A 23,941-nucleotide genomic window follows, 5' to 3' on the forward strand; every position below is an offset into this window, starting at 1 on the left:
AGAATGAAGTGACCATGGTGTCAGACCAGAGTGTAGCGTGACTTCATACTGCAGTCAGTCAGCACCCCTCAGGCACCATTAGTTAGTGCCTTTGTAAACTCAACCCATAAATGATTCATTAATGTAAACAGCAAATATACACAAGCCAGAATGTGTTTGGTTTCTCTTCAGAATGTTTAAGGCAGCTTCAAAGGTAGTCAAGACAAACAGCAATTTCAGGGGGAGGAATATATGGAGAATGAGAAGGGGAATTTAAAAAAAAAAAATGACATGGCACAAGACAGGGAACAGTGAACAATAAATAGAAGGGGAGGAGAGCTAGTGGAAGGGGGAAAAGGTAGTGAAGAGGGTTTCCAAACTGTAAATGTTCATCTTGTTATGGATGTTCATTGCCAAACCCAGTTGACTCTGTGCAGTAGAGTGAACTGAATAGAGATGTCAGAACTAGGTTGTTTGAGCGTTTGAAAAATGAAGTGTTGGTCCCCTGGCTGAAAGAGGGACAGTCAGCGACCTGCTTGCTGGAAATAGCATTGTGACTGTTACCAGAACACCTCCCTCACACACCACTCAGTGCCGAATCACACACCCAAATCTAAAGCTGTGTGTGCATGTGTGCTTGTTTCTCTTTCTGTGGCAGTATGATTTCTCTCTGTCTTTTCTTTTTGTTCTCTCTCTGTGTCCCTGCCTTACTGGGTATGTGTCTTTTACTCTTGTCTGTTTTTAAATATTTGATGGTTGTGTGTCAGAGTGTATCTGGGCCATGGTACCTGGTGCTGTGATAAAACTAGAGCAGAGCCTACAGGTTAATTCTCAGAGGAGACTAGATAACATACTTTACCATGTTTTCTAAGGTAAAGTTACTTAAGAAGTGTGTGGAAACAGGCCTACTTTGAAGTCGTGTTTGTTTGTAATAATGTAATATAGGATTTAAATATATAAATACCCTGAAATGTTTTCTTTAGTTAGATGACAAGTCTGATACCACTCAGGTGTCTGTATTAAATATGAGATTACTGCCAGAAGCCTGTTAGCTTAGCAGTAGTTCTGTCCAAATCTCATTTGCTAATCCGCCTAGCAGCACCTCTAAAATCACTAAGTAACACACTATATCTTGTTTGTTTAATCCGTACAGCACACAAAATGTAAAACCAACATAGTCTTTGGCATAACTCCATTTTCAAAATAATTTCAGCAAAAGATACAGGAGATAGAGGAATTTAGTTTATGTTACAGTGATAACAATATTGCAATGTTGATGATATTGTAATATATCAGTAAATCAAAAATGTTTGTGTTTTCTTTTTTTAAAACACAAGGTTACATTTTCAGATGGTTTACAGTTAAGAGTACAAAACAACAAATATTTACTGTAACAGAAAAAAAGAAAAGATTCTTACATTGTTGAGGCTGAAACCAGCAAACCAAATGCTGAGTATTTCTAAGTTCAATTTTGTTAGTGAAATTATTAAAATAATCCTCCTATTGTTTTGGAATAAACAGTTGATTTTCTGATTTATGATCTATTATTGTGTATTTGTCTGTGTGTGTTTCTCAGGTGGTGTGTGTAGGGTCCATAGCCGAACTGGAGGAACTGACCGGAGTCAGAGTAACTGATCTGCATCGGGAGAGGTGAGTCATTGATCAGACACTTCAATAATCAGCCAACCACCTGAACATGTACTCAGTTGTGTTGTTCTGCGATCGCACTACATCAGGTATTGGTGTATGAGAGAGTCTATTGTAAATCTGCTGTGACCTGTCTGACTGAACCATTTAGGTGTTGTGAAACACAGATCACGTTGTTCTTCCACTGTTCATTCTCCAATTTCCCTTTAATCACTTCCATGGGACTGGCCATCTTTAATTGATGGCGGAGGAAGCGGTTGCTTTTATTTTTCTTGTGTGTTTGGGTTTTATACTTTTTACGTTTCTGTGCATATTTGAAAGGTTTGATAAATAAATTAAAATCATCTTTGATTAAAAATTAAAAAATGAAGTAAGTCAGTAAGTAAGTAATAGATAACTTAGTTTTGTGGCTTATACCATGTTTAAAACTAGTTCAAAGATCAGCTGAATTAGAAATCTTTAAGGTGAAGAATGTATGAGAAAATAGAAAGCTTGTGTTTTAATATGCTGTGTTGAATTACTTTATTTAAATTTAAAAAGTGTAGCAGGCTTGGAATGCATTTTGCAATACGGTTTTGGAAGTACTCTTCTTTGCTTTCCTGTCAAGAGTTAGATGAAAAAATTGATCCTCAGCTGCCTGTAGTCTGCAGTGCCTATTTGGCAATCTTATTGTGATGAGAGGTCAGTAAAACTATAATGAATCTTTTCTGCATGTTAGCTTTTGCATGAAACAAGATGTAACAAGTTAATTTGTGAAATTTAGATGTAGTGTTGACTGGAAACCTTTAGACAGAGAGACTAACATTTCCCCGTTTTCCCCAATTGGCTGCAACGTCACAAGTGTGAACACGAGTGGTATCAATCATGTATTCTGACTCATGGCAAGAAAAAAAAAAAAGCATGAACCCATTGTGGTCTAAATGCTAGCAGAAGCTGCTTTTGAATTATTTGACCAACATAAAAAAATATTCTCCTAAATTCAAAACACACGTGTATCACTAACTAAATGGATAGACTGTTATCAGACTATATTTTAACATGTGAAGGGGCCAACCAGTGATTATAATAGCCCAGCCTGTTTTGTAGCGAAGTGAATGTTTTAGCCAAATCTATTGTACAACACACTGCAAAAATCATGTATTAAACTACTCAGAATGTACTCAGCAGGACACTTCTTTTTGGAAAATTCCTGCTTAACATGCTCTTATCCCTCAATAGGCCCAGGAACAGGGTCCTTACTGCAGCAGAGCCACACTAGTGTCTAATGGTAGATTACTAGAATAGTTGGCTGTCTATCGTTCTAGAAACATGTAGCAGGTTATTGTTGGATGGGGGGAAAAAACAAGTGCTTAATCAGCTTTCTTTAGATATATTATTTTGATTTTTTTTTTTTATATCTCAAATAGGCATTCAGATTGTAGATTCAACGGGAACTTCAAACAGATTGACACTTCTGTAACTGCTACAGAAGTCAGGTTCACCTGAGCTTTGCAGCTTTGCAATATCTTTTGTGAAGAAACAAACAACAATGCAAGGCTTTCCTTGCATCTGTAACGTATGACCCAAAGCAATAAACAGCCTTATCCATCAGGTTTTTTTCCTACACCCCATTCCTGGTGGTGAAAGATTACAAAATCATTGCTCTAAGCTGCAGTCAAAAAAAACCTGTAGATTTGTGCAGAGTATAAATGTTTAGATAGGGTTTAGGTTAGGTTTCCTATACCACTAATAAAACAGAACTGGTCAAATTTTTATTACTGCCATGTCTCAACAATTGCACTTCCTTTTGCTTTCTTGCCTTCCTTCTGTCCACACTTTCTGTGACAGCATTGACAATCTGACAGTCCCATCAAGGTGTGGTAAGGGCATGCTGCGGAGAGTCACAGAGGTGTTTGACTGTTGGTTTGAGAGCGGCAGCATGCCTTATGCCCAGGAGCACTACCCCTTCGAAAACAGGAAGGAGTTTGAGGATACTTTCCCTGCAGACTTCATCGCTGAAGGCATCGACCAGACAAGGGGATGGTGAGTTGTGAATGAATGGCAAGTTGAATGGAAGGAACTAATGATGGGAATAGGGAGTCAGATGAGAAGGAGAGCCACATTTCTTGCTGTATTTAATGAGGGAGTTGATGAGCAGAGCATGAATGGATGCATAGATAAAGTAAGAAGCTAAAAGTTTTGAAATTAAGAATTTGTATGAAGTAATGGTAAATGTTTGAATCAGAAATGAATAACTTGGTAAATATGTTTGATTTTCTCAGTCATTTTTTTGTTCAATTGTGCTTTTTATTTTGACCTTGTGTGTTATCTTTTTATATCCTGTTGTAGGTTTTACACCCTGTTGGTGCTCTCCACAGCCCTGTTTGGCAAACCACCCTTCAAGAATGTCATTGTTAACGGTTTGGTTCTTGCTAGGTCAGTCCATTGACTTAGTAAAAAAATCCTTTTTTTTTTTTTTTGAATTCTAAACAAATATAAACATTTTCATTAGAAGAATAAAGGCTAAGACTGAAAGAATAAGTCTAAAAATTTGGGCACTGTAGATTTGTTTGGGAAGGTTTATGTGGGATTTATTTAAAGTAAACTACAATTTGTGAGGGTAATGAAGGTCAGAAAGAGAAATAAGCTATATTAATCTTTGGCTCCATTAGAATAGATAAAAGTTATTAACAGGCTCAGATCCTTGTTGGTTTTGGCCTTATTCTTACAGTCGAACAGTTCTGTAGACACTTCCAATTTCTCTGATCATTGTTTTTGTCTGCTAATCCCCTCTTTGCCCTTCCTCTCCTCCTTATTCACCTGCCTAGACATCTCCTCTTAATCTTCCTGCTGTTCTTCATGATGAGTGTGGTATGTGTGCTGTAACATTGAGCTGCTCTCCAGTAGAGCTGCTTGCTCTCAGCCTCAGGGTCTCAATGCAGCACTCTGCTCACAGGCCTACTGACCCGGAAGGACTTGACTTTGTGAATGAATGTCTGTGTGTGTGAATTAATGCCTTTGCTTGTCTCATTCCTGCAGCGATGGACAGAAGATGAGCAAGCGTAAGAAGAACTACCCGGATCCTGGGTTGATAGTCCAGAACTATGGAGCTGATGCCCTCAGGTCAGCTCTCTGCTTGAATTTGAGCAAATCTGTGTTTCTGAAGCATGAATGACTGTATGCCAATGGCAGGGACATGTGTGTGTTAACCCACCTTATGATATTAACAGGCAAAGTTTTAAAAGTTTTTAATTACTGTCTACATTTAACTGTGAACAGCTAGAGGGTATATTGTACACTAATTTCTGCTCATACATTCTCTCAGTTGCCCAGAGCTGCAAGAGTACTGTGGCCGTATGGCCTAATGAATAAAGCACTATGCAATTTCACCATATGCTCACATATGCACTGATGAAGAAAGCTGCATTATAGAGAGAAAAGCTCCTGATAGTTTTTCTTCAAGGCTTTTATATGCAATAGGATATGACAGTTTTGTGCCTAAAACCTAATGTAAATAACACTGTTATGGTACATTACAGTGAGCTCTTTAAGTGTTGTGATTGGAGCAGTGACAGACTTTCTTCATATTTGCCTGTTCAATGTATTTCAACAGTTTGTAGTTTGGTCTGTTCTGCGTTTCTTTCAAATACATCTCAAAGTTGCTGCTACTAAACTCACTAGTGGCTTATTGCATGAAGTTGCATCATGTCAGCTTGCTTCCAGAGTCATCAGAAAACCTTTTTAACCAGATCAGCTCAGTCTGCTGATGGTTGCCACAGACTATTATATTGATATGAATTATTTTATTATTTGTCAGCGGTGCTTCTGTTTGGCTTTAATAGAGAAAAGGGATTAATTTGCACTGTGAAGCTTGCTGTTGGTAAAATTAGGTTTTGGCTCAAATGATAGGACTAACAGATTCTAGGTGGATATTTAGCCTAATAATCCAAATGGATATGTTTGGCAGCAGAATAGCTTGACATAAAAAAAAAAATAGCCCCTGCAGCATTTTTTTTTAGATAGTTTCCAGAAGTGTTTTCAAGGTCTCCATATAGAGAACATTTATAAGTTATGGCTAGGATTTGGACCAGATTTAACTTCAAGCCAGCAGCAGGACTTAAAAAGTTTGCAGCATCAGCAAAATGTAAAACAAATAGGGACAAGACAACTTCTTGAAGCCCAAAGCAAGTGTTTCTGCTTTGTTATGTACTGTCAGCTCTGTAGCTGCATCTCGCTAGATGCTAAATGCTAAATGCTAGATGCCGTTTAAGCTAATGATGTGGTTTGCTCACCCATTAATGTTCTGCGTGGTCTGCAATGCTCTGTGTTTGGAAATGATTCCAATTTTCAGTGGGGTGTTTGTGACATCTGGCAACCCTATACCACAGTGGGTTACAATTATAAAACATGCCTGATTAGCCCACCCATTGATCTTACACAATGTCTTGGGATGGGGATAAAGATAAATGTACAATTTATTAAACCAGTGTTTTTCCTAAATCTCTTTAAGTGTAGTTATAGCCCACTTCCACCAACCCATTAGCTGTGGCTTGAAACTTTCTGTCATGAAGACTTTTGTATTACTCTGGCTGTCAAGGTTTGTTCTTCCAGTATATTTTTCTAGAAAACAATTAAAATAACCCCAGAGAAATTGATGTGTAATTGGGCCAGTGCTCAGTTTTTTTTTCTCCTTACCTGTTTATATATTTCTCTCTTCTGTCAACATTAACACATTTTTGTAGGGGCACTCCTGGACACAGCTAATAATCCCATTCATGTCCTGTACTCACATTTCAGTTTTCATCCTTGCAATATCTGTTTACAGAGTTCATGCTCTCACTAATCATTCCTGCTGCACACACTGATACTCAGCAACTCCTTCATTGTCTCTCTTTGTAGGCTGTACCTCATCAACTCTCCTGTAGTGAGAGCAGAGAACCTGCGTTTCAAAGAGGAGGGTGTGAGAGATGTGTTAAAGGATGTCTTCCTGCCATGGTATAATGCCTATCGTTTTCTTGTGCAGAACGTACAAAGGTTACAGAAGGTATTTGTCTTCATTGTCCTACAATGTTCCTTTAGCTATTTCTCAGTCTAAAAACAACAGCTCACCTTATTACTGCTACAATTTGCTGCTATTATCCAAAAGATATCACATATTTTTAAGCATACCAAAGTAATTTCTTCTTTGTTTGCATATCCAAATTGCTGCTGTTTCTGCTTTTATTAGTTATATGTATCACAGGTTTCAGGCCCGGTTTCAGCTGTTTCACAGCAAACAATTTTTGTGTCCTTGATCTTCCTAACAGTCAAATTGTCAGAGGAGTAAACTAGTGTTTATTTATCTTCTCAGTTGAGTTTTTGTGCTTGTGTGTGTGTGTGTGTGTTAGGAGGATGGGATTCAGTTCCTGTACAACGAGAACACGGCAAAGCGGAGTGACAACATCATGGACAAATGGATTCAGTCCTTCACACAGTCTCTCATTCAGTTTTTCAAGGCTGAGATGGATGGTGAGAGACACACTCTAAACCCCACTTGATATGGACAGTGACTAAGATGACATTTTAACATCTTAGAATTCATCCCATTTGGCAGCCTTTTCATGCTCTTTGTATATTCATTGTAAATGACTACCTGTGTTCTTTATATGTATAGTATATGTGCCCTTGTTTGTATTGTTATGTTGTATTAGTCATTTTGTTATGGCTGGCTAAGTTTATTTTTTGATTTATTTCTGAGATTACCTGATTAAATAAAGGTGAAAAATGAACAGTAGTTTCCTGTTGCAGCGTACCGCCTGTACACTGTTGTGCCTCGCCTGGTCAAATTTGTGGACATGCTCACCAACTGGTACGTCAGGACCAACAGGCGCCGTCTGAAGGTGAGAATACAACTCTGATTTCAAACTTATTTAGTGGTCGTGCAGTTTTTGTGTAATGAAAGTTTTTTGTGTAATGAAGTTTAGACACTAGGTCACTGCAAATGTATTTCAGGAGTGACAAATAAATGGTAGTAGTATTACTATATACAAATGAAAACAAATTATAGGCTCTACAGTTAATGTCATGTATTATTTTATTTTGTTGAGTACAAAATTATTCATTTGTCTAAGGAAAGCAGTGATTTAAACTACCAATAAGCAGTTAATCATAGCTTCATTAAAATCTCGTCTATAACTGTTTTATACCAATGAGTTTGTGAACCTCCTAGTCAACTGACTAGGCTGGGGATACAGTTTTATGTTGTCACTGTTCCAAAGGGACTGAATGTATTGATATGTGTGTATGAACTTTGTAGGGAGAGAGTGGCACTGAGGACTGCCTGTGGGCACTGGAAACCCTCTTCAGTGTTCTGTTCTCCATGTGCAGGCTGATGGTGAGTCACTGTTTTTGTGTGTGTGTGTGTGTGTGTGAGGGTGTGTGTGTGTGTGTGTGTGTGTGTGTGTCGGCATGGCTATGAATAATACATGAGCAGTAGGAGTTTTTATTTATAACACATTGAAGATGTTTGCATGTGAGGCAAAAGGCACGCTAAGAGCCAGTTAGCATAACCCAGATCAGTTTTGATCAGCTGTGCATTGAATAGATCAATTAGCCATGGTTGAAATGGAGGAGGACCATATCAGAAGTAACCTCACTGTGACACATTTCTGTTTTGAACTTTTGCATCATTTGGGGAAAAGAACAGCTATGATGAGATGCATTATGTATGCTGTTTCTTTTTTTTATTTTTTATTTTTTGGCTGTTTTGGACTTTTGACCTTTATGCCAGAAGATGTAAATTAACTTCAGTACAGTGGTTCTCATGATCTTCCCCTCTTCTCTTATGTCTGCTTGCTTCTCCTCAGGCACCCTTCACACCCTTCATTACGGAGACAATGTACCAAAATCTGCGTCACCTCATTGACCCCGCCTCTGTTGAAGAAAAGAACACTAACAGTATCCACTATCTCATGCTGCCCCAAGTCAGGTTGGGAAATTCTCTTCAATAAAGCTCAAATTTGGAGGTCCATTTAGGGACTTCATGTCACTGAAATTAAAGAGGATTTTAATTGGTGGGTCCAAAACATAGGGTTGTTTTCTGTGCAAATGAAAAGTTGCAGTAGTGATGGTCATTGTGTCATTTCTTGCCACATGGTGACCTACCATCTCAGTGTTAGTCCCTTTCTCTCACATGATATCCACTGCTGATCCAAAGATTAGTCAGGTTCAGCCTCAGTGCATATTCTTGTGTGTCATATATTTCTCAAAGTTTTTTAAAAGTCCACAATAGTTTCTAGATATCAGGCTCATAGGTGTCAGGCTCATAGCAGCTATTTTCTTTGTCTTATCCATTTTGCCTCTTCCTCCTTGCTGCTCTCAGCTTTTAAATTGTTTTTATATATTTATCCTAGTTTAAAAATATTCTCTAATTTTATTGTGGTTTGTAAAATTATCACATTATACATTTGAATCCCTATTGTAAATCTACATTGAATGGATTGATAAAGAATTTGTTTTTGTCACTTTTCTGCAAATTTTCTCTGCTCTTGGATGCAGTTCATGGCTTTTTGTTTGTGCATGATAAAAGTGAATCATAGATGATGCATTTTCCACACTTTCAGTTTCAACAAACCAGGTCATCTGATATGGAGCAACAGGCAGGAATATTGTGTACAGCTTCTCTCCAGTTCACTGCTGTCTTCTCTAAACAATGAGCTAACACTGTTTGTATTTTAGAGTAAAAATAGTTGATGCCTTTTTTTTTTTTTTAGAGTTAAAAAATCCGTAAGCAGAACTACCCACACAGAACTGACAGATCATATTCTGATTATGAGCACTGCAAATGGCTGTTGCCCTCAAAATATGATAATTCCACCCCTTTTGGATCAGTTACTTCCATAAAATGTGTGTCTCTATGGCTGATCAGTTTCGTAATACCTAGACAGAATTTCTAATTGCCCAAACATAATCATCTTTAACTTTAAAAAAAGTTTTGACACAGTTAAATTATTGTTATATTATAATTATACCCATATGATTCAACATAAGGAAAATAGTATTTGTAATGGTTTATATGACCTGCACTGTCACTTGGGCAGCACTCGCCGTTACTGTTTTATTAGCCACTTGTCCATCCTGCTGTCGAATGGGACTACTTCATCCTCCTCCCAAAGGTCAGTCACCAATCAGGCAGTGGGAACAGCTGCTCCTCAGTCAGCTCATTAAATGATTTGCTGTCCCTGGTGTCCTCTGTGCTCTCATTTTACTCCAATGTTGTGTGCCCACAGTGAAGCACACTCCAGGAGTGAATGAACAAGCATTGTGCACCTACACACTCTCACACACACACGCAGTCCATGTTCCAGCAGACAGCTAGGGCTAATATTGCTATTATGCATGATTATGAGTGGCTTTGCAGCTCTAATTTGAATTCAGAGGTGGAACTCTCAGTATACCTTATTTCTCTGCTGCTCATAGTTCTGAACTCTCTTTATTTTGATGTAGGGTACTAACCTTGTCACAGTCTGTTATTCATGTTCCTTAATAGACCCATTTAATTTTCCAATTCACCATTAACAAGAAGGTCTGAGTTAATGTAAAAATACAGTTATATTCCCTGAATCTTTGTACAAAATTATACAAAATTTTATAGAATTTAGAAAAACTATCCTTGAAGATGGGAAGAAGATGGGTTGTTTAGAAGAATGTTCTCACTCTAAGAAGGAGACATGGTCATACACCACACTGTTAACATCAATTTCCAAATACCCAGCCAATTATAGTTTTGGTTGAAAGTTTTGCACTTTAATTGAAGTACTCATCATTAGTGCTGTGATTCTGTGGATATTGTAACACTACTCATTATAATCAGATTTTCTTTGCTTGTGTTTCTTTTTTACAGGGAGAGCTTGATTGATGAGCGCATTGAGAGAGCTGTCTCTCAGATGCAGTCTGTGATTGAGCTGGGGAGAGTGATCCGAGACAGGAAGACCCTGCCCGTCAAGGTAAATTAACTTTACCCCAATTAAATAAATCAATGTAAGAGTGGTAGGCATGCTTATTGATTATGACTATTTATATGCTTTTGCTACTGGGGCTGTTGATCAACTCTGTTAAAACATATTTCAGTACCCATTGAAGGAGGTGGTAGTTATTCACCAGGATCCAGAGGCTCTGAAAGACATCCAGTCCCTGCAAAAATACATCCTGGAAGTATGTAAACTGTCTTTTTTATTTACCAACTATAATCTTTAACTAATTACTCATTCATGTTGCAGAGTCACTTCGCAAGTGCTCTGTTTGAAAGCACCCTTTTCTCATATTTTCTATGAAGTGTCCCTGAAATCTGTTTTTGGTTTTTCTACTGTGCTTTGAATAGTACTACTAAATTTCTAAGTTAAAGAGAAATATCCCCTAGATGCTTGTTGATACTCCAAAGCCACAATGCGTGTTGAATTGATTGAGGGGATCAACATCAAATGGACTGCACCTGTACATGATGTTTGTATCTTCAGCTGTAATTGAAATCTCTGTGGCTGGTTAATTTAAAAAGGGGGCAGAGCAGATGGCATGGAAAATGATTTCACATTTGATCTACTCCAGTTGCCACACACAGACACCTCATCAAATACAGTATAAAGAGAGTGCAAACATGAGCATTGTGTTTCTCTTCCTTGTGTACAGGACACATATTACTGTTAATATACTTGTGTATTTATAGTACAGTAATATACATCCATCCATTTTCTTTACTTGCTTATTCCTTAAGCAGGCTCACGGGGATCTGCTGGAGCCTATCCCAGCTCTCTTTAGGGTGGAAGGCAGGGGTACACCCTGGACAGGTCACCAGTCCATCACACATATAGACACACAAAGACAAACAACCACACACACTCACTCCTATGGGCAATTTAGAGTCACCAATCAACCTAACATGCATGTATTTGGACTGTGGGAAGAAACCAGAGTACCTGGAGTAAACCCACGCAAGCATGGGGAGAACATGCAAACTCCACACAGAAAGGCTGAGTTGCGAACACGACCTTCTTGCCGTGAGGCAACATTGCTAACCACTCATCCACCATGCTGCCCAGTAATTTACATCATTATAGTTAATTATTTTAAACTATAATACATGCCATTATAGTTATTTTTCAAAGTAAAGTAAGCCTTCTCATCTCTTTTACATGTGGAGTTTTACTAGTAGAGGCTTTTAACTGTTGGCACATCCTTTTTTTTGTTTTTTTTTTTCTGTTTTGCTTGTATAGAAAAATATTGCTTTGACATCTGGTTTTATGTGTGTATCCTATAACATTTTTCTGAAAGTAATGTTATCGCAATACACTTAAGCAGTGGAAAGTGCAGATTGATTGGAAAAGCCTTAAATTTATTCAGGTGTTGTTCCAGAGCAAAAATTATCTGACATTAGACAAATGAACTGTCAGAGTATCAGCGAAGGAAGCCATTACTGCCATTATTCCTTTGTCTTTGAGTTTGATTTTCCAATCACAAAGCTCAAGAATCCAATTGTTGTCCATGGCTGATTCTGATATTCCCACTGCAATCTTAATCAGGAGTGTTGTCACCATTGCAGGAATGTTGCACCTGGCTCTCTTTCTTGAAGTCTTAGTGTGTTCATGAAAAGGGAAAAAGGGTTGCTGTTGTCGCAACCTTCTGTTGGATCTTGCAAGGTTTATCTTTGTTCAAGCTACTTCTTTTCTGCTGCTCTGTTTGATTTCTGGTGAAGGAAACATTTGACCTTATGTAGTAAACAAGATGTATTTGGTCAGAATTAAGAGCAGTTAAGGTCCTGCAGATCAAGGAAGAACCTTCAAACTTTTGTACAATGTGTGTAGGATAGATTCAATTGCACAGTACACTTGAAAGTTAGGTAAAGTCTTGATTCACTTTTTAAAATTATTACTACTTAACTAGTCATTCTCTGTAGCATGTTTCCATATGTTTTACCAATGCCTAAAAGTGAATTGGCTGGGCATGAAATGAATTTAGCAATAATTGATTAAGGTAATTGCCTGATTATTAGTTACTGTTGCCACTGGTTCTAGAACACTAGGTTCTTGAACACTTCTGATCACGGTGCTAAAATCTCTGTTTCATACAATGCAGGTTTATAGCCTGAATGGTGCACATAGCCAATTTCTTAGGGTAAAACATGAATATATTAGTATAAAAAAAGTTTGACTTGACTTTCAGAGGGAAGGAGTTAGTGCACACACAGGGATTGGCTTTTAATGGTCACTTTGGTCACCTTTGCTTGGCTTCTAAGCTTGTTGATGACTCTTCAGCTGGCTACTTTGTGGAATAATAGATTAGTTGTTTGAGCTGACAGGAACCTGAATTTATGGTGTTGCTCACAGTCATTACACACACAGAAAGTCATATACACCCTCAAAATTCAAATAAAAAATATTCTTTTTGCATTCATTAATATTTTAAATAACCAAGCTCACCTCAAAACAGAGGTTCAAGCTGCTATTTTCAACCCCACAATGACCTTGAGTTTATTAGACTTGCTTATCTTTTCTTCTTTCTGTCAGCAAGTCAACTATGCTTGAACTGTGCTAGATTGACTGAAAGAAGCTGTGATTGCCAGGCCTGGGTGATTGTCAGGACAGCTAAATTTAGTATCTCTCCGTAGGTGTGACTGGACCACATATTTCTCTTTCCATTTAGAATTTAGAATCTTTTGTATTGAAAGGCAGACGTATTGACTGAATAGGCGAAATGGCTTATGGGAGATTTACAAATTGACTGGCTTTCTGACTGGTTGATTTCATGGCTGGCTTACTTGAGTGAATGACTGATCAGTTTTTGACTTTTCCCTTTACAGCGCACGCCTTGGTTAATTGACCTTTTTAACTTTGTCAGAATGTATCTAGTTTGGAAATAATTTTTCAGTGATAAATTGTTTCTTTTCAGTGTGTTTTCTTATTTAGTCTTCTTAGACTTTTTTCACAGTATGTAACAGTGAAAAGATACGTGTTTTTTTTTTTGTTTGTTTGTTTTTATCAGAAGCAGCCACTTAATACCTGCACTGTTGCCTGGAGAGCTGTTATTGCTTATTTTTTTTGGACATATAATATTAAAAACACATGATCTACTTGAATTTAAAACATCTTTATAGTTTAATTGTACTTCTTTTTGCATAATAGTTTCATTTTTTAACTTACAGAATTTCAGTTTTTAATCTATTTTTGGCATACTAACACTTGATACAGGAAACTACACAACAGTGACTTTACCTTTTCTAAGACGAAGTGTTTGTCTATTTCTCATTCTACAGGAGCTTAATGTGCGACAGCTGACACTGTCAACGGACAAGGACAAGTACGGTATCCGTCTGAGAGCCGAACCAGACCACATGGTGTTGGGCAAGAGGCTAAAGGGGGCATTCAAAGCTATCACTGCTTCTATCAAGGACCTCACCAGTGAACAGCTAGAGGCTTTCCAGAAGACAGGTACGGCTGTGTGTGCAAAAAGGGACTGAATACATCTCTCCAAATCATAACATCACACAGGAAAGAAACATCACAATATCTTTTCAACAGCTTAAATGCAGGTCAGCAGTGTATTGTAATTCAGTGATTTGCATTTGTGCGATTTTTATTAACTTTTACTTTAGTTGTCTTCCACTATTAGGAAAATTTTGCCCAATAATGGATTAGTGAAGTCAGTGATTGTTTTTCTAATAACTATTTATTTTAGTGTGATTTTACTCACCCATTATTGTGTGTTATGTGAAAAATAATGCTGTTTTGGCCAATAAGTAAACTATGGCTTCATGTGATGAAACCTGCTACAGACACACATCTTCAGAATGCACACCCTAACCCTTCTGAAACTATAATCAGGGCTCTACTATGGATCAAAGCTGTGCAAGGTATCTTGTCTCTCCAATTATAGAAAGACGGAGAGCCCCAGATTCTCTGGGGAAGGAAACGGTCGAGGTCAGCTGGACTGTGGGAACTTAACATTTCCAATCACTTGGATGTTTGAAGTCAAGCCATTTGGAAAGAAAAAAGATGGCTGATGAAAGGAAAGCAATAGATGTGGTAGAGGATGGAGGCAAAATTATGGCAAGAGGAAGCACAGATGAAAATGTGTACAGCAACACCAAGTTTTAGGTCATTAAAGATGGATCAAAGGCAATATTTCATGTTTCAGAGGCTACAGGACCCATTTTTAACATGCTGTAAAATTCAGCACCTATCTTTGTTTTTAGATTCATTTTTGGAGAATTGGATGGAATTAACATCTGGCAAGTGGTCAGTCAGTTACCAGACGCTACACCACTGTCTGTGAAGCAGTTTCAGTGAAATTATTTGTAGATGGGAAAGCTAACGAGTCTCATTGAGCTGAGTGCCTCTTTGTGAGCAATTTCTCGGAGCAGAATCCATGACTCTAAAAACTTTCTTCCAACTTAGACAAGAAGGGTGCCCATTGTGGTTAGAAACTGATTATGGGTTCAAGGCATTTGGTTGTATTACTCATTATTCCTTACCAGTGCCTTTTGATCCCATCGTTTTGATGAAGCAGAAGAAAAGAAATGGAGGGAAAAGGTGGAAAAGAACAGTAAAGCAGGGAGAGAAAGGAAATCCAAGCGTGCAAAGCTAGGATTAGAGGGGGTCCAAGTGGCTGTTTCACCCAGCCTCTGGGTGTGTAGAAGTGAAGAGGAGAGGAGAATATAGTCATGGTTTTTAGTGAGGACACAGACATGGGTAATTGCTGCCATTGGCAAAATGGAGATATAAACCTGACTAGATTGGTTTTGCTGCATTGTTTAAAAGCTCAGATGTCATGTAGATACGGCCAGGAAGACTGCAGTGTATTCAGTCTTCAAAATCAATGGAAGTATCAGTCCAGACTCCAGATAAAGTAGAACAAAGTTTGTGTACAAAGTTACAAGATGACTTTGATTGGCTATAATTAAAACATTTTCTATAGTCTACCTCTAGAGACTAACCCTGCCATATGAAGACTCATTTCATGCAATCAGTTGAAAATGCTTTCTGATTTAACTAGAAAGACAGTTTGGACATAGTTTATTGTCATTGGTTTAACCAAAATGGACATAAGATGCAATGTCTTTTGATTCTCCTTTAAATGTATGTTTTTAGATTGATTGTTTGTACAAAGATTTATTTATCTTTATCTATATATAATTGAAGATCCTTGCAAATTTTTACAGTTGGACAATTTACAGCATATATTATTCTTATGTAGTAGAATTCCATAATTTGTTATAGTTATATTACTTGTTTCATTTAGTTTTTAATTTTTTTTTTAATAATTGGCAGTTATAATGTCGCCAAACGGTGAAGCCAAGCATTCAGTAACAATTAACAATACTGTGCATCATTAAGCATTCAGTTGATTTTTTTTTTTTTTACTGACACATTTTACATGCGTACTGTATAGTGCTAATATACAGTGAGGTTCCACAGTATTGAATTGAGTGTTCATCATAAATATTAAAAGCACTCTGTTTTTCTGTAAATCGATTAATGTTGTTATATGCTGGTATGTTTATTTTTGCTATTACTGTCAATTTCTTGGTGTGTTTCATTTAAGGATCCATCATGGTGGATGGCCATGAGCTTCATGAAGAGGACCTGAGGCTGATGTATACCTTCGACCAGAGCTCTGGCTCAGCTGCACAGTATGAAGCACACTCTGACGCACAGGTATGCTCAAAATATAAATGTGCCTATGTTCCCATTAGATACAGTAACTTAGCTTTCAATTCAATACTGTGACAGCAAAAATGTGCCCTCTACGAAGCTAAGAATCAGGTGTTATAGCTCTTCAAGGAAAAGAATACCAAAAGTGTTTCGATGAAATCACTTGAGCTAACACAAACCCTGTAACGTTTGAAATAAAATCTGCAGTAATGCCAGTTTCACACAAATATGGGAAATATTAAACTACTGCCAGTAGCTTTTTAGTTGGAAGCAGGGGAACACTGCTACCCTGGCTATGTCCAGAGGCAACAAAATCTGCCAACCAGCATCTCCAAAGCTTGGTTACTATTAGATTGTGTTTAATCTGTACAAAGTCTGTATGAAGACCAAAGTATAAAAATGGCATGTTGTGGTTTTCAAGGGCTTTATGCTCCAAACTATATCTTGGTCTGAAGCATCAGCTTCCTGGAGTCTTGTCATAACTGTTAGGTTGCCAGCCAACCACCGCAGACTTAAGGGAGTTACTGCACCCAGCCAAGAAATAATCCAGTCTTTATGCTAAGCTAAGATAATAATCTCCTAGCTGTAGTTTCATATTTAGAGTCCAGGGTGGTATCGTTCTTCTCATATAATGTTCAGCGGAACTGTTCTTTTGTTTTTTTGTTTGTTTTAACTTGATGGCAGTTGCATCATTTTGTGTGTATGTGTATATATATTATCTTGGTTCTTAAGTTGACTTAATATGTTTAATACAGTACGTTAACACTTTTAACGCATAGATATGTTTAAAATCTTTTTCTTGCTCCACGCATTATGAATTGTCTCTATTTATAAGGTGAAATTGAAAGATATTTGTGTAATCTTTATTACACAAAGGGGCATGGATACTGTACATAATTACTATTCAATTCAGCATTTGTCCATTCTTATGTCTAAAACTTTAGTCACTTTTTACCGCACAGATGTAAAGGCATGGATACAGAAATACGCACACATACATGATCACTGTTAATTCCTCTCTTGTTGTGTAGACTGAGCTACAAAGTGTAATGCAGCTGTATTTTTTGCTGCAGCACCTGTACCAAACTGCCATCTACTGTCAGTGTCAGTTATGTGTCCTTAATATAAGTGTAACGTATGAAATCATTTCACAGCTAAGTGGAAACCAGCATGCATGCATTTCCCACAGGCCCTCTCTAATCAGTGCTCCTCCAACCATGTACACACCACACGGCTGCACCTTGATACCAGTTTAGTGAGCTGGCTTTTTAATTCTCTGTTATCCTGACTCGCTCACACTGTCTCTCCAGCTCCCATCTGTCTGGCTCTCTGTTGTTTCTCTTTTTATTGTGTTTTTCAGTTGCTTTTGTGCTCTTTTCTCTGTCACCCTGTCATCTCTTTCCCCCCTATTCTCTGTGCTAAAGTGTTCAGGGCTGGCAGCGGTTCAGCCCTACACAGCATGAAACTCATTTACTTTAGTGGCAGACACAGGCTACAATATTGTCATTATTAATGCTTGGTTGATTTTTTTTTTTTTTTTTTTTTTTTTGTTTGGGTTTTTTTTTTTTTCAGTTATAACATTATAATATTTGAACAGTATAATGTCTTGCCATGTCAACATCTGTCTCTTTACACCTATTCTGGCAAATTAGTAGTACAATAATTGTGGGATGTTGCATGACTAGAGTTTGCTGGTTTTCAAACTCCAACACCTTGCTGTAACAGGAACAGTTAAACTCATACTTATTTATCACAACTAGAAAGGCAATTCTTTTTGGTGTGTGTTAGTCTGCAGACCTGGATCTGTCTCATTTTTAGTTGAATACAATAAAATAAAAGAGGATTTTAAAATAATTTCAAAATAAACATTTGAAAATACTTTTTTACAATATGTCTCAATATTCTATATTACTCTTAAGAAAAGTATATTTATGCTCAAATCAATTTGAATATTTTTGAACTGAAATAAACTTGCCTTGCCTTGAACATAAAGCTCTAGAGGCCCAGACTGAGTGTCTTATACTGTACGAAGCCTTTTTGCTTGTCTAAATTAGCAGAATTGTATGAGTCTTTAGAAATATCTGAACTGTTTGGTGATCAATCAGTTTAAACTCTCCACTTTTTCCTCTGGGTCTGTTGCAGGTCCTGATGTTGTTGGATGTCACCCCAGACCAGTCAATGCTGGATGAAGGCATTGCAAGAGAGGTCATCAACCGCATTCAGAAACTACGTAAGAAGGTGGGGCATTATTCCAGAAGTGGTACCAGGTCTGGAAGCAAGAGTGACACATAACACTCCACTACTGAATGTTGTCGCCCAGTGTCTAATGAATAGATTCTAATATAGGTGAAACGGTTAGCCAATACATGTAATCAGTGTTGGTGTCAGAGTGAGGAAAACAAACCACTGAGGCAGCTTGAAGAGTTATAATAGTTACTGCATGCATCCAAAGTAAAGCATACAAAACAAAATGTAGTATCTCCAGTAGAAATCACTAAAAGAATTTCATGAGGTTTCTGTTGTTTAGTGTGTGAGCAACACCATTTCTTCCTTTTTCATAATAAAAAAAAATCTCATCCTGCCTGTAAATTACCATACAAACAGTACTAATGTATTTTGATTTAAAATTAGTATGCAACAATTTGTTTCAGTAAATTACTAAGCAAAAATGTCCAATCATTGTTGAATGCTTCTCAGATGCGACACCTCTATTTAATATAATGTATGTATAGGAAAATTGAAAATGTAACGAGGAGCACAGTAGTGTGATGGTTAACACCGTTACCCCACAGCAAAAAGGTTCCTGATTCAAATCCTGTATGAGCCTCTTTTGCATGTTTTCCCCATGTGTGTGCATGTGTGGGTTTTCTCTGGATACTATGGTTTCCTCCCACAGTCCAAAAACAAACAAGATTGGGCTTAGATTAATTGGTGATTCTAAATAGATGGCAATGTGAGTGTTTGCCTGTCTATAAATGAGACTGTATGTGTTAGACTGACATGAGATCCAGGGTCCATGATGGTCTAGCATATACCCTGCCTCTCACCCAGTGTCAGCTGGGATTGGTTCCAGCACGCCACAACCCTAGATGTTCCAGGATATGTGCTAGATGATGAATGGAAATGTAGGGACTAACATGCAAATTTTGCATTAGGGAGTAAAATTATTCAATGTGTGCCAATGCCAAAAAAACAAAATAGGAAAATGAAGGTGTGAGGAAAATATAAATTCGGCATATAAAAGATAAATACAGAAGATAAATATGTTTGGGTTTAATTTACTTTATTAGCTGAATTGGTGTGAAAGGAAAAGTATTTTTTTTATACTGCATATTAATTTTCTTAACGTTGTTGATCTATATACTTAAATCTGTGGTCAGTGAATATTGCTACCAAAATGCTTTACAGTATTTATTAGTTGAAAAAACAAAAGTGTAATCAATAATAAAATTTATTATAATGCAATATTTATTTATTTAATTTCCCTCCATTTGATCACCCTTCATCCTCCCACCTTTGTCTTTAGGTCCCATGCTAATTTTGTCAGGGCAGTTTTGAAATCTTTCCACTGCAGCGTCACAGTTAGAAGTTTCTCCATCATAAGGCAGGCTTAATGGAAGCTTAATTACAGTCTGGCCCCTTTCAGATTCTAGTGTTGGAGCTTTGAAGTGGTCTAGGGAGTAAAGACGGATTAGGCAACAGCCCCTTGTTTTCACAAGCAACAAACAGTTTTTTCCATCCCCCTATAGCAGTGGTGTGCACTGGCTCCCAGCCAGGCTAAATTCCTCCTGTTATTTCAAACTGAGATCTGTTAGGAATTTTCCACCCCGGGGATGGGAATTAATTTCTAAGGATTCTTTGACATGTTTGGTAGTAGTTTGTGGGTGTGCATGTGTGTCTTTGTGAGTGTTTACATGGGTATTTGTTTTTTGAGTGTGAGCATATACAGGGTTGAGAAACAGGGGTCAGCATTTCCTTTTTATACTTGACTGCTCAGAATGTGGAGTTCTCTGTAGCTCTGTCTGACATGTTCTCTCTCTCTTGCTCTCGCTCTCTCACTCTCGCTCTCTCGTTCTCTCTCTATCTCTCTCTCTCTCTCTTCACTTAGTTTCTGAAAACACACAGACTGTACTAGCCCCTTAAGGGTAGGGTCAGTACCTTAACTTGGCAAGAAAAGCCTATAAACCTTCCTCCATTGATTGACCGCTGCTCTGTATCTGGCTAACATTATTCCTCTGCCCTTGAGCCACATACTGCAGTTGAAGTGTGTTTGTGAGTGTGTGCACATGTACATCTACAGAACAGTCAATGTGTGTGTGTGTGTGTGTGTGTGGCTGTGCACGGCTGCACACTGCAGATTAGGATGAGATCGATGTGTTTGAATGTGTCAAGGTTAGAGGCAGCTGGAAGCATACAGTGCCAAAATAGATGGGCTTCTAGCCAATAAAAAAAATCTCCCCTTGTTCCTGTCTGCCTTTATTTGTCCCTATACTGTTTTCTGCTTTTTAATACCTACCCTCTTTCTTTTGTTCCCCCTTTCATTTTGTTAATCCTGTTCCCACTTTTTTTCTTTCAGGTAATTGTTTACTTCAGATTTCATTTTCTTATAAAAGCAGGGAAAAGCTTTGATGGGAATTACTTGTCACAAAATGCATATTCTTTGTGTCCTTAGCAGTCATTTATTTTGATCAGATAACAGGTTTTCTAAACCAAATGTTAGATTATTGTACATTATTGTTTGAAGAGACGATTAAGTATTACTTTAAGCACGTTTACTCACTTATGGCTAGTTATCTCTGGTGTCTTTTATCTCTTTGATACCATAGAAATTTGCTTTGATTAAAAAAACACACACTTAGTTTCTGAAAATTGCTGCATGTGAGTTTTGTTTACATAAAACATTATACCAATCTCTCAATCTCTTGCCTTAGGGCCATTTGGTGCCATCAGATGAAATAACTGTGTACTACCGCTGCCAGCCAGAGGGGGAGTACTTGGACTCTGTGATCCAGGCTCACATTGACTTTATCCTGTCTACCACCAAGGCTCCACTTCTGCCCTTCCCTGTCCCCAAGGCTGCCAGTGTCATTATAGAGGAAAAGACTCAGGTATGAAGTGAAACCCTCAGGGCAAGCAGAAGTTAATTTGTTCTACTTTGATACAGTTTCACTTTAACAGGCAGCTTGTTGTGTACCATAGAATTTAACATTCATGAAACATGCTGAGAACACTTGGAAGCCATAACAAGAGTGGTAATATATGTATTTGACGTAAATGATCATTTGATGTGAATTTCTGGTAGGACAGCTAGACTTGCTTCTAGGTTGTAGTAAGTAGTACCAAGAATATGCCAAGTGTGCCCTTAGGACCGTTTGATAATGTTGATAGCATTTTTGTTACTGTTTTGAAGGTATTCTCAACATTATGTCTCCAGATGGAAATGTTATTGGGCATGTCACAATTTAATTTTCTGATTAAAGGACACTTGCATAAAGATTACAAAAAAAATCTCTCTCTCTCCATCCTGCTGGTTCCCTCTTTCATGCTCTTTTTTTCCTTTTGTTACAGCTGAAAGGTTTAGACTTGGAGTTAATCATAGTAAAGGGATCTTCAGCCCCTCAGGTTCCTTTAAATGGACCAGCTTGCACCTATGTGAACCTCAAGGTGAAGGCTGACAACAAAGAAAAAGGTAGGCCAAAAGAAGAAGTCAGTGTTTCCAGTGTAAGAATAACAGGAATGCTGTTTGTTGATATTATAGGATATTTGTATAAGACCTTCAGTGTGTAGAATAGGTTGAGTCATTTACTAAGTGAACTGTTAGGCTATATTAATAATCCTGTGTGACTGGTTTCTTGCTCAGAGGGTATGGTGCTGCTGGAGAACCCCAGAGGAGATAACAGGCTAGATATGAATAAGCTGAAGAAAGTCTGCAGCAGCATCTTTGGAACAAATAACACCCAGCTCAGATTCTTCAATGACGGGACTGGTAAGAACAGATTGGGCACCTCAGAGTGACATAAATCCAACTCTTTTTCATCTGTGTTGCAAGACCCCACTGTTTCAATAGAATCATCTGCCAACTTATTTTTACCTGACTAAATGTTGGCCAAAACAACCTTTTGCTTGTACGAGACACGTCCAAAAACTGCATACATAAAATAAAAAACCAAAAGAATATAAAGCTTTATGTTTTCCTTTAACCTCAAGGACATTTGTAAACGAAAGCTTTTTCTTTTTTTTTTTTGTTCTATCAAAATGATTTGATAAAATCTATTTAAAGGTGAATTAAAGATTTTACATATTGTCTAATAAATCATGTAAAAATGGGACGGGATGTATTCAGCTTTATATTTACTTTTACACTGTTTTAAGTGTTTGATTTGTCTGACCTTTTTATAAAGTGTAGGGGCTCTGTATTAACTCATATGATAATACTTGTGTATGCGTCCTTGTGTGTTCATTACAGAGTTGGCCAACCAAACTGACCTTCAGGCTCTGAGTGGTAAAACTCTGTCAGTGACCTCAGGTTCTTCCTCTCCTGCCCCCATCCACACCACCACCACCCTCCTGTGTCCTTACGTGAACCTGCTTCTCTGCAACGCACAGCCAGCTGGTGAGAAGCACATGCTCAACTAATAAGTCAGTGCTTCTCTCTGTTAAAAGATTAGAGTAGCATAATTTTATCTTGTCGTTATAATTACCAAAACCTCTGAAGGGGCCAAAGCCGACACTGAGTACATCCTGGAAGTTTTGTCTGTGTAGTCAAAGCTTTATATATGACATCATGGCTGCAACAGAGCTGATATCAGTGTAATGATGGGAAAGCAAACATAACAAATAATATTGCACACCTTGTAATTTCTGTACTCTAAGCAGCCTGGAGTTGCTTATACAGTTCATCGCTCTGACACAGATTATGTTGGACTCTTAAAATGTACCTCAGTCATTTTAAATGACTAACAGAAACTTCTTAGCTAGGCTTCTTCTTACCCTCTGATCGGTCTTCCTCCTGTCTGTCTCCTTCCTTTTATCATGACAAGACTTAGGCTTGTTCACTGACATGTACTTATGGATAAGATCAAACTGTAACATTTTACCATCTAGCAGAACTTGTGGAAAAGCCCAACTAACAAGCCAATCATTTTTTAATTTGTAGCAGAAGTAAAGTCCATCTGGTTCACTTCTCTTCAACACTTTTCTCGTTTCTAGAGTGCTTGACAGGAGAGGTGGGCACCCTCCTGCTGGTGAATCCAGTGGGCCAGAATGGGCTCAACTACTCAGGCCTGCAGTCTGAGGCTGCCAAGGTTTTTGGCCTTCGCAGCAGACGAATCAAGCTCTACCTGGACCAGGACCTCACCCAGGGTAAGATGAAATGCCCAGAGATAGTTTATCATATTGACTTTGGCATCCATGCAGCAGAATCTTAGTGTTTTAAGGACACCAGCTCTGAGCTGTTATACAGTGACAGAAAAATCAGACTGATGGCTCTTATCATCACCATCTTCCTGTCACGTATGAGAAAAATAATTTCCAGGGAATGTTTGGTTTTAAAATGTCACACCTTTAGCTATGATCAATTTAAAAACACTGCATCAGGTCATGCGTAAGAGCAATATTTAAAAGACTATAAAGAAAGATAATAAAGATATAACATT

The 23,941-nt window shown here is 37.8% G+C and overlaps 1 protein-coding gene across 1 annotated transcript in view; it reads left to right on the forward strand.

Annotated features, from left to right (window-relative positions):
* iars1 (isoleucyl-tRNA synthetase 1) overlaps positions 1–23,941 on the forward strand; it is a 44,988-nt gene that overhangs the window by 19,488 nt on the left and 1,559 nt on the right. The window contains exons 15-33 of the mRNA XM_026306924.1: positions 1,556–1,629; positions 3,454–3,648; positions 3,955–4,041; positions 4,645–4,728; positions 6,505–6,649; positions 6,993–7,113; positions 7,393–7,484; positions 7,901–7,978; positions 8,451–8,572; positions 10,487–10,589; positions 10,714–10,797; positions 13,889–14,063; positions 16,177–16,289; positions 18,429–18,524; positions 21,218–21,394; positions 21,855–21,975; positions 22,147–22,272; positions 22,753–22,899; positions 23,496–23,648. Coding sequence (XP_026162709.1) covers positions 1,556–1,629; positions 3,454–3,648; positions 3,955–4,041; positions 4,645–4,728; positions 6,505–6,649; positions 6,993–7,113; positions 7,393–7,484; positions 7,901–7,978; positions 8,451–8,572; positions 10,487–10,589; positions 10,714–10,797; positions 13,889–14,063; positions 16,177–16,289; positions 18,429–18,524; positions 21,218–21,394; positions 21,855–21,975; positions 22,147–22,272; positions 22,753–22,899; positions 23,496–23,648 — 2,293 coding nt within the window. The remainder of the gene's footprint in view (positions 1–1,555; positions 1,630–3,453; positions 3,649–3,954; positions 4,042–4,644; positions 4,729–6,504; positions 6,650–6,992; positions 7,114–7,392; positions 7,485–7,900; positions 7,979–8,450; positions 8,573–10,486; positions 10,590–10,713; positions 10,798–13,888; positions 14,064–16,176; positions 16,290–18,428; positions 18,525–21,217; positions 21,395–21,854; positions 21,976–22,146; positions 22,273–22,752; positions 22,900–23,495; positions 23,649–23,941) is intronic.

This window comes from Mastacembelus armatus, chromosome 5 (assembly GCF_900324485.2).
Source record: "Mastacembelus armatus chromosome 5, fMasArm1.2, whole genome shotgun sequence".
Lineage (NCBI taxonomy): Eukaryota > Metazoa > Chordata > Actinopteri > Synbranchiformes > Mastacembelidae > Mastacembelus > Mastacembelus armatus.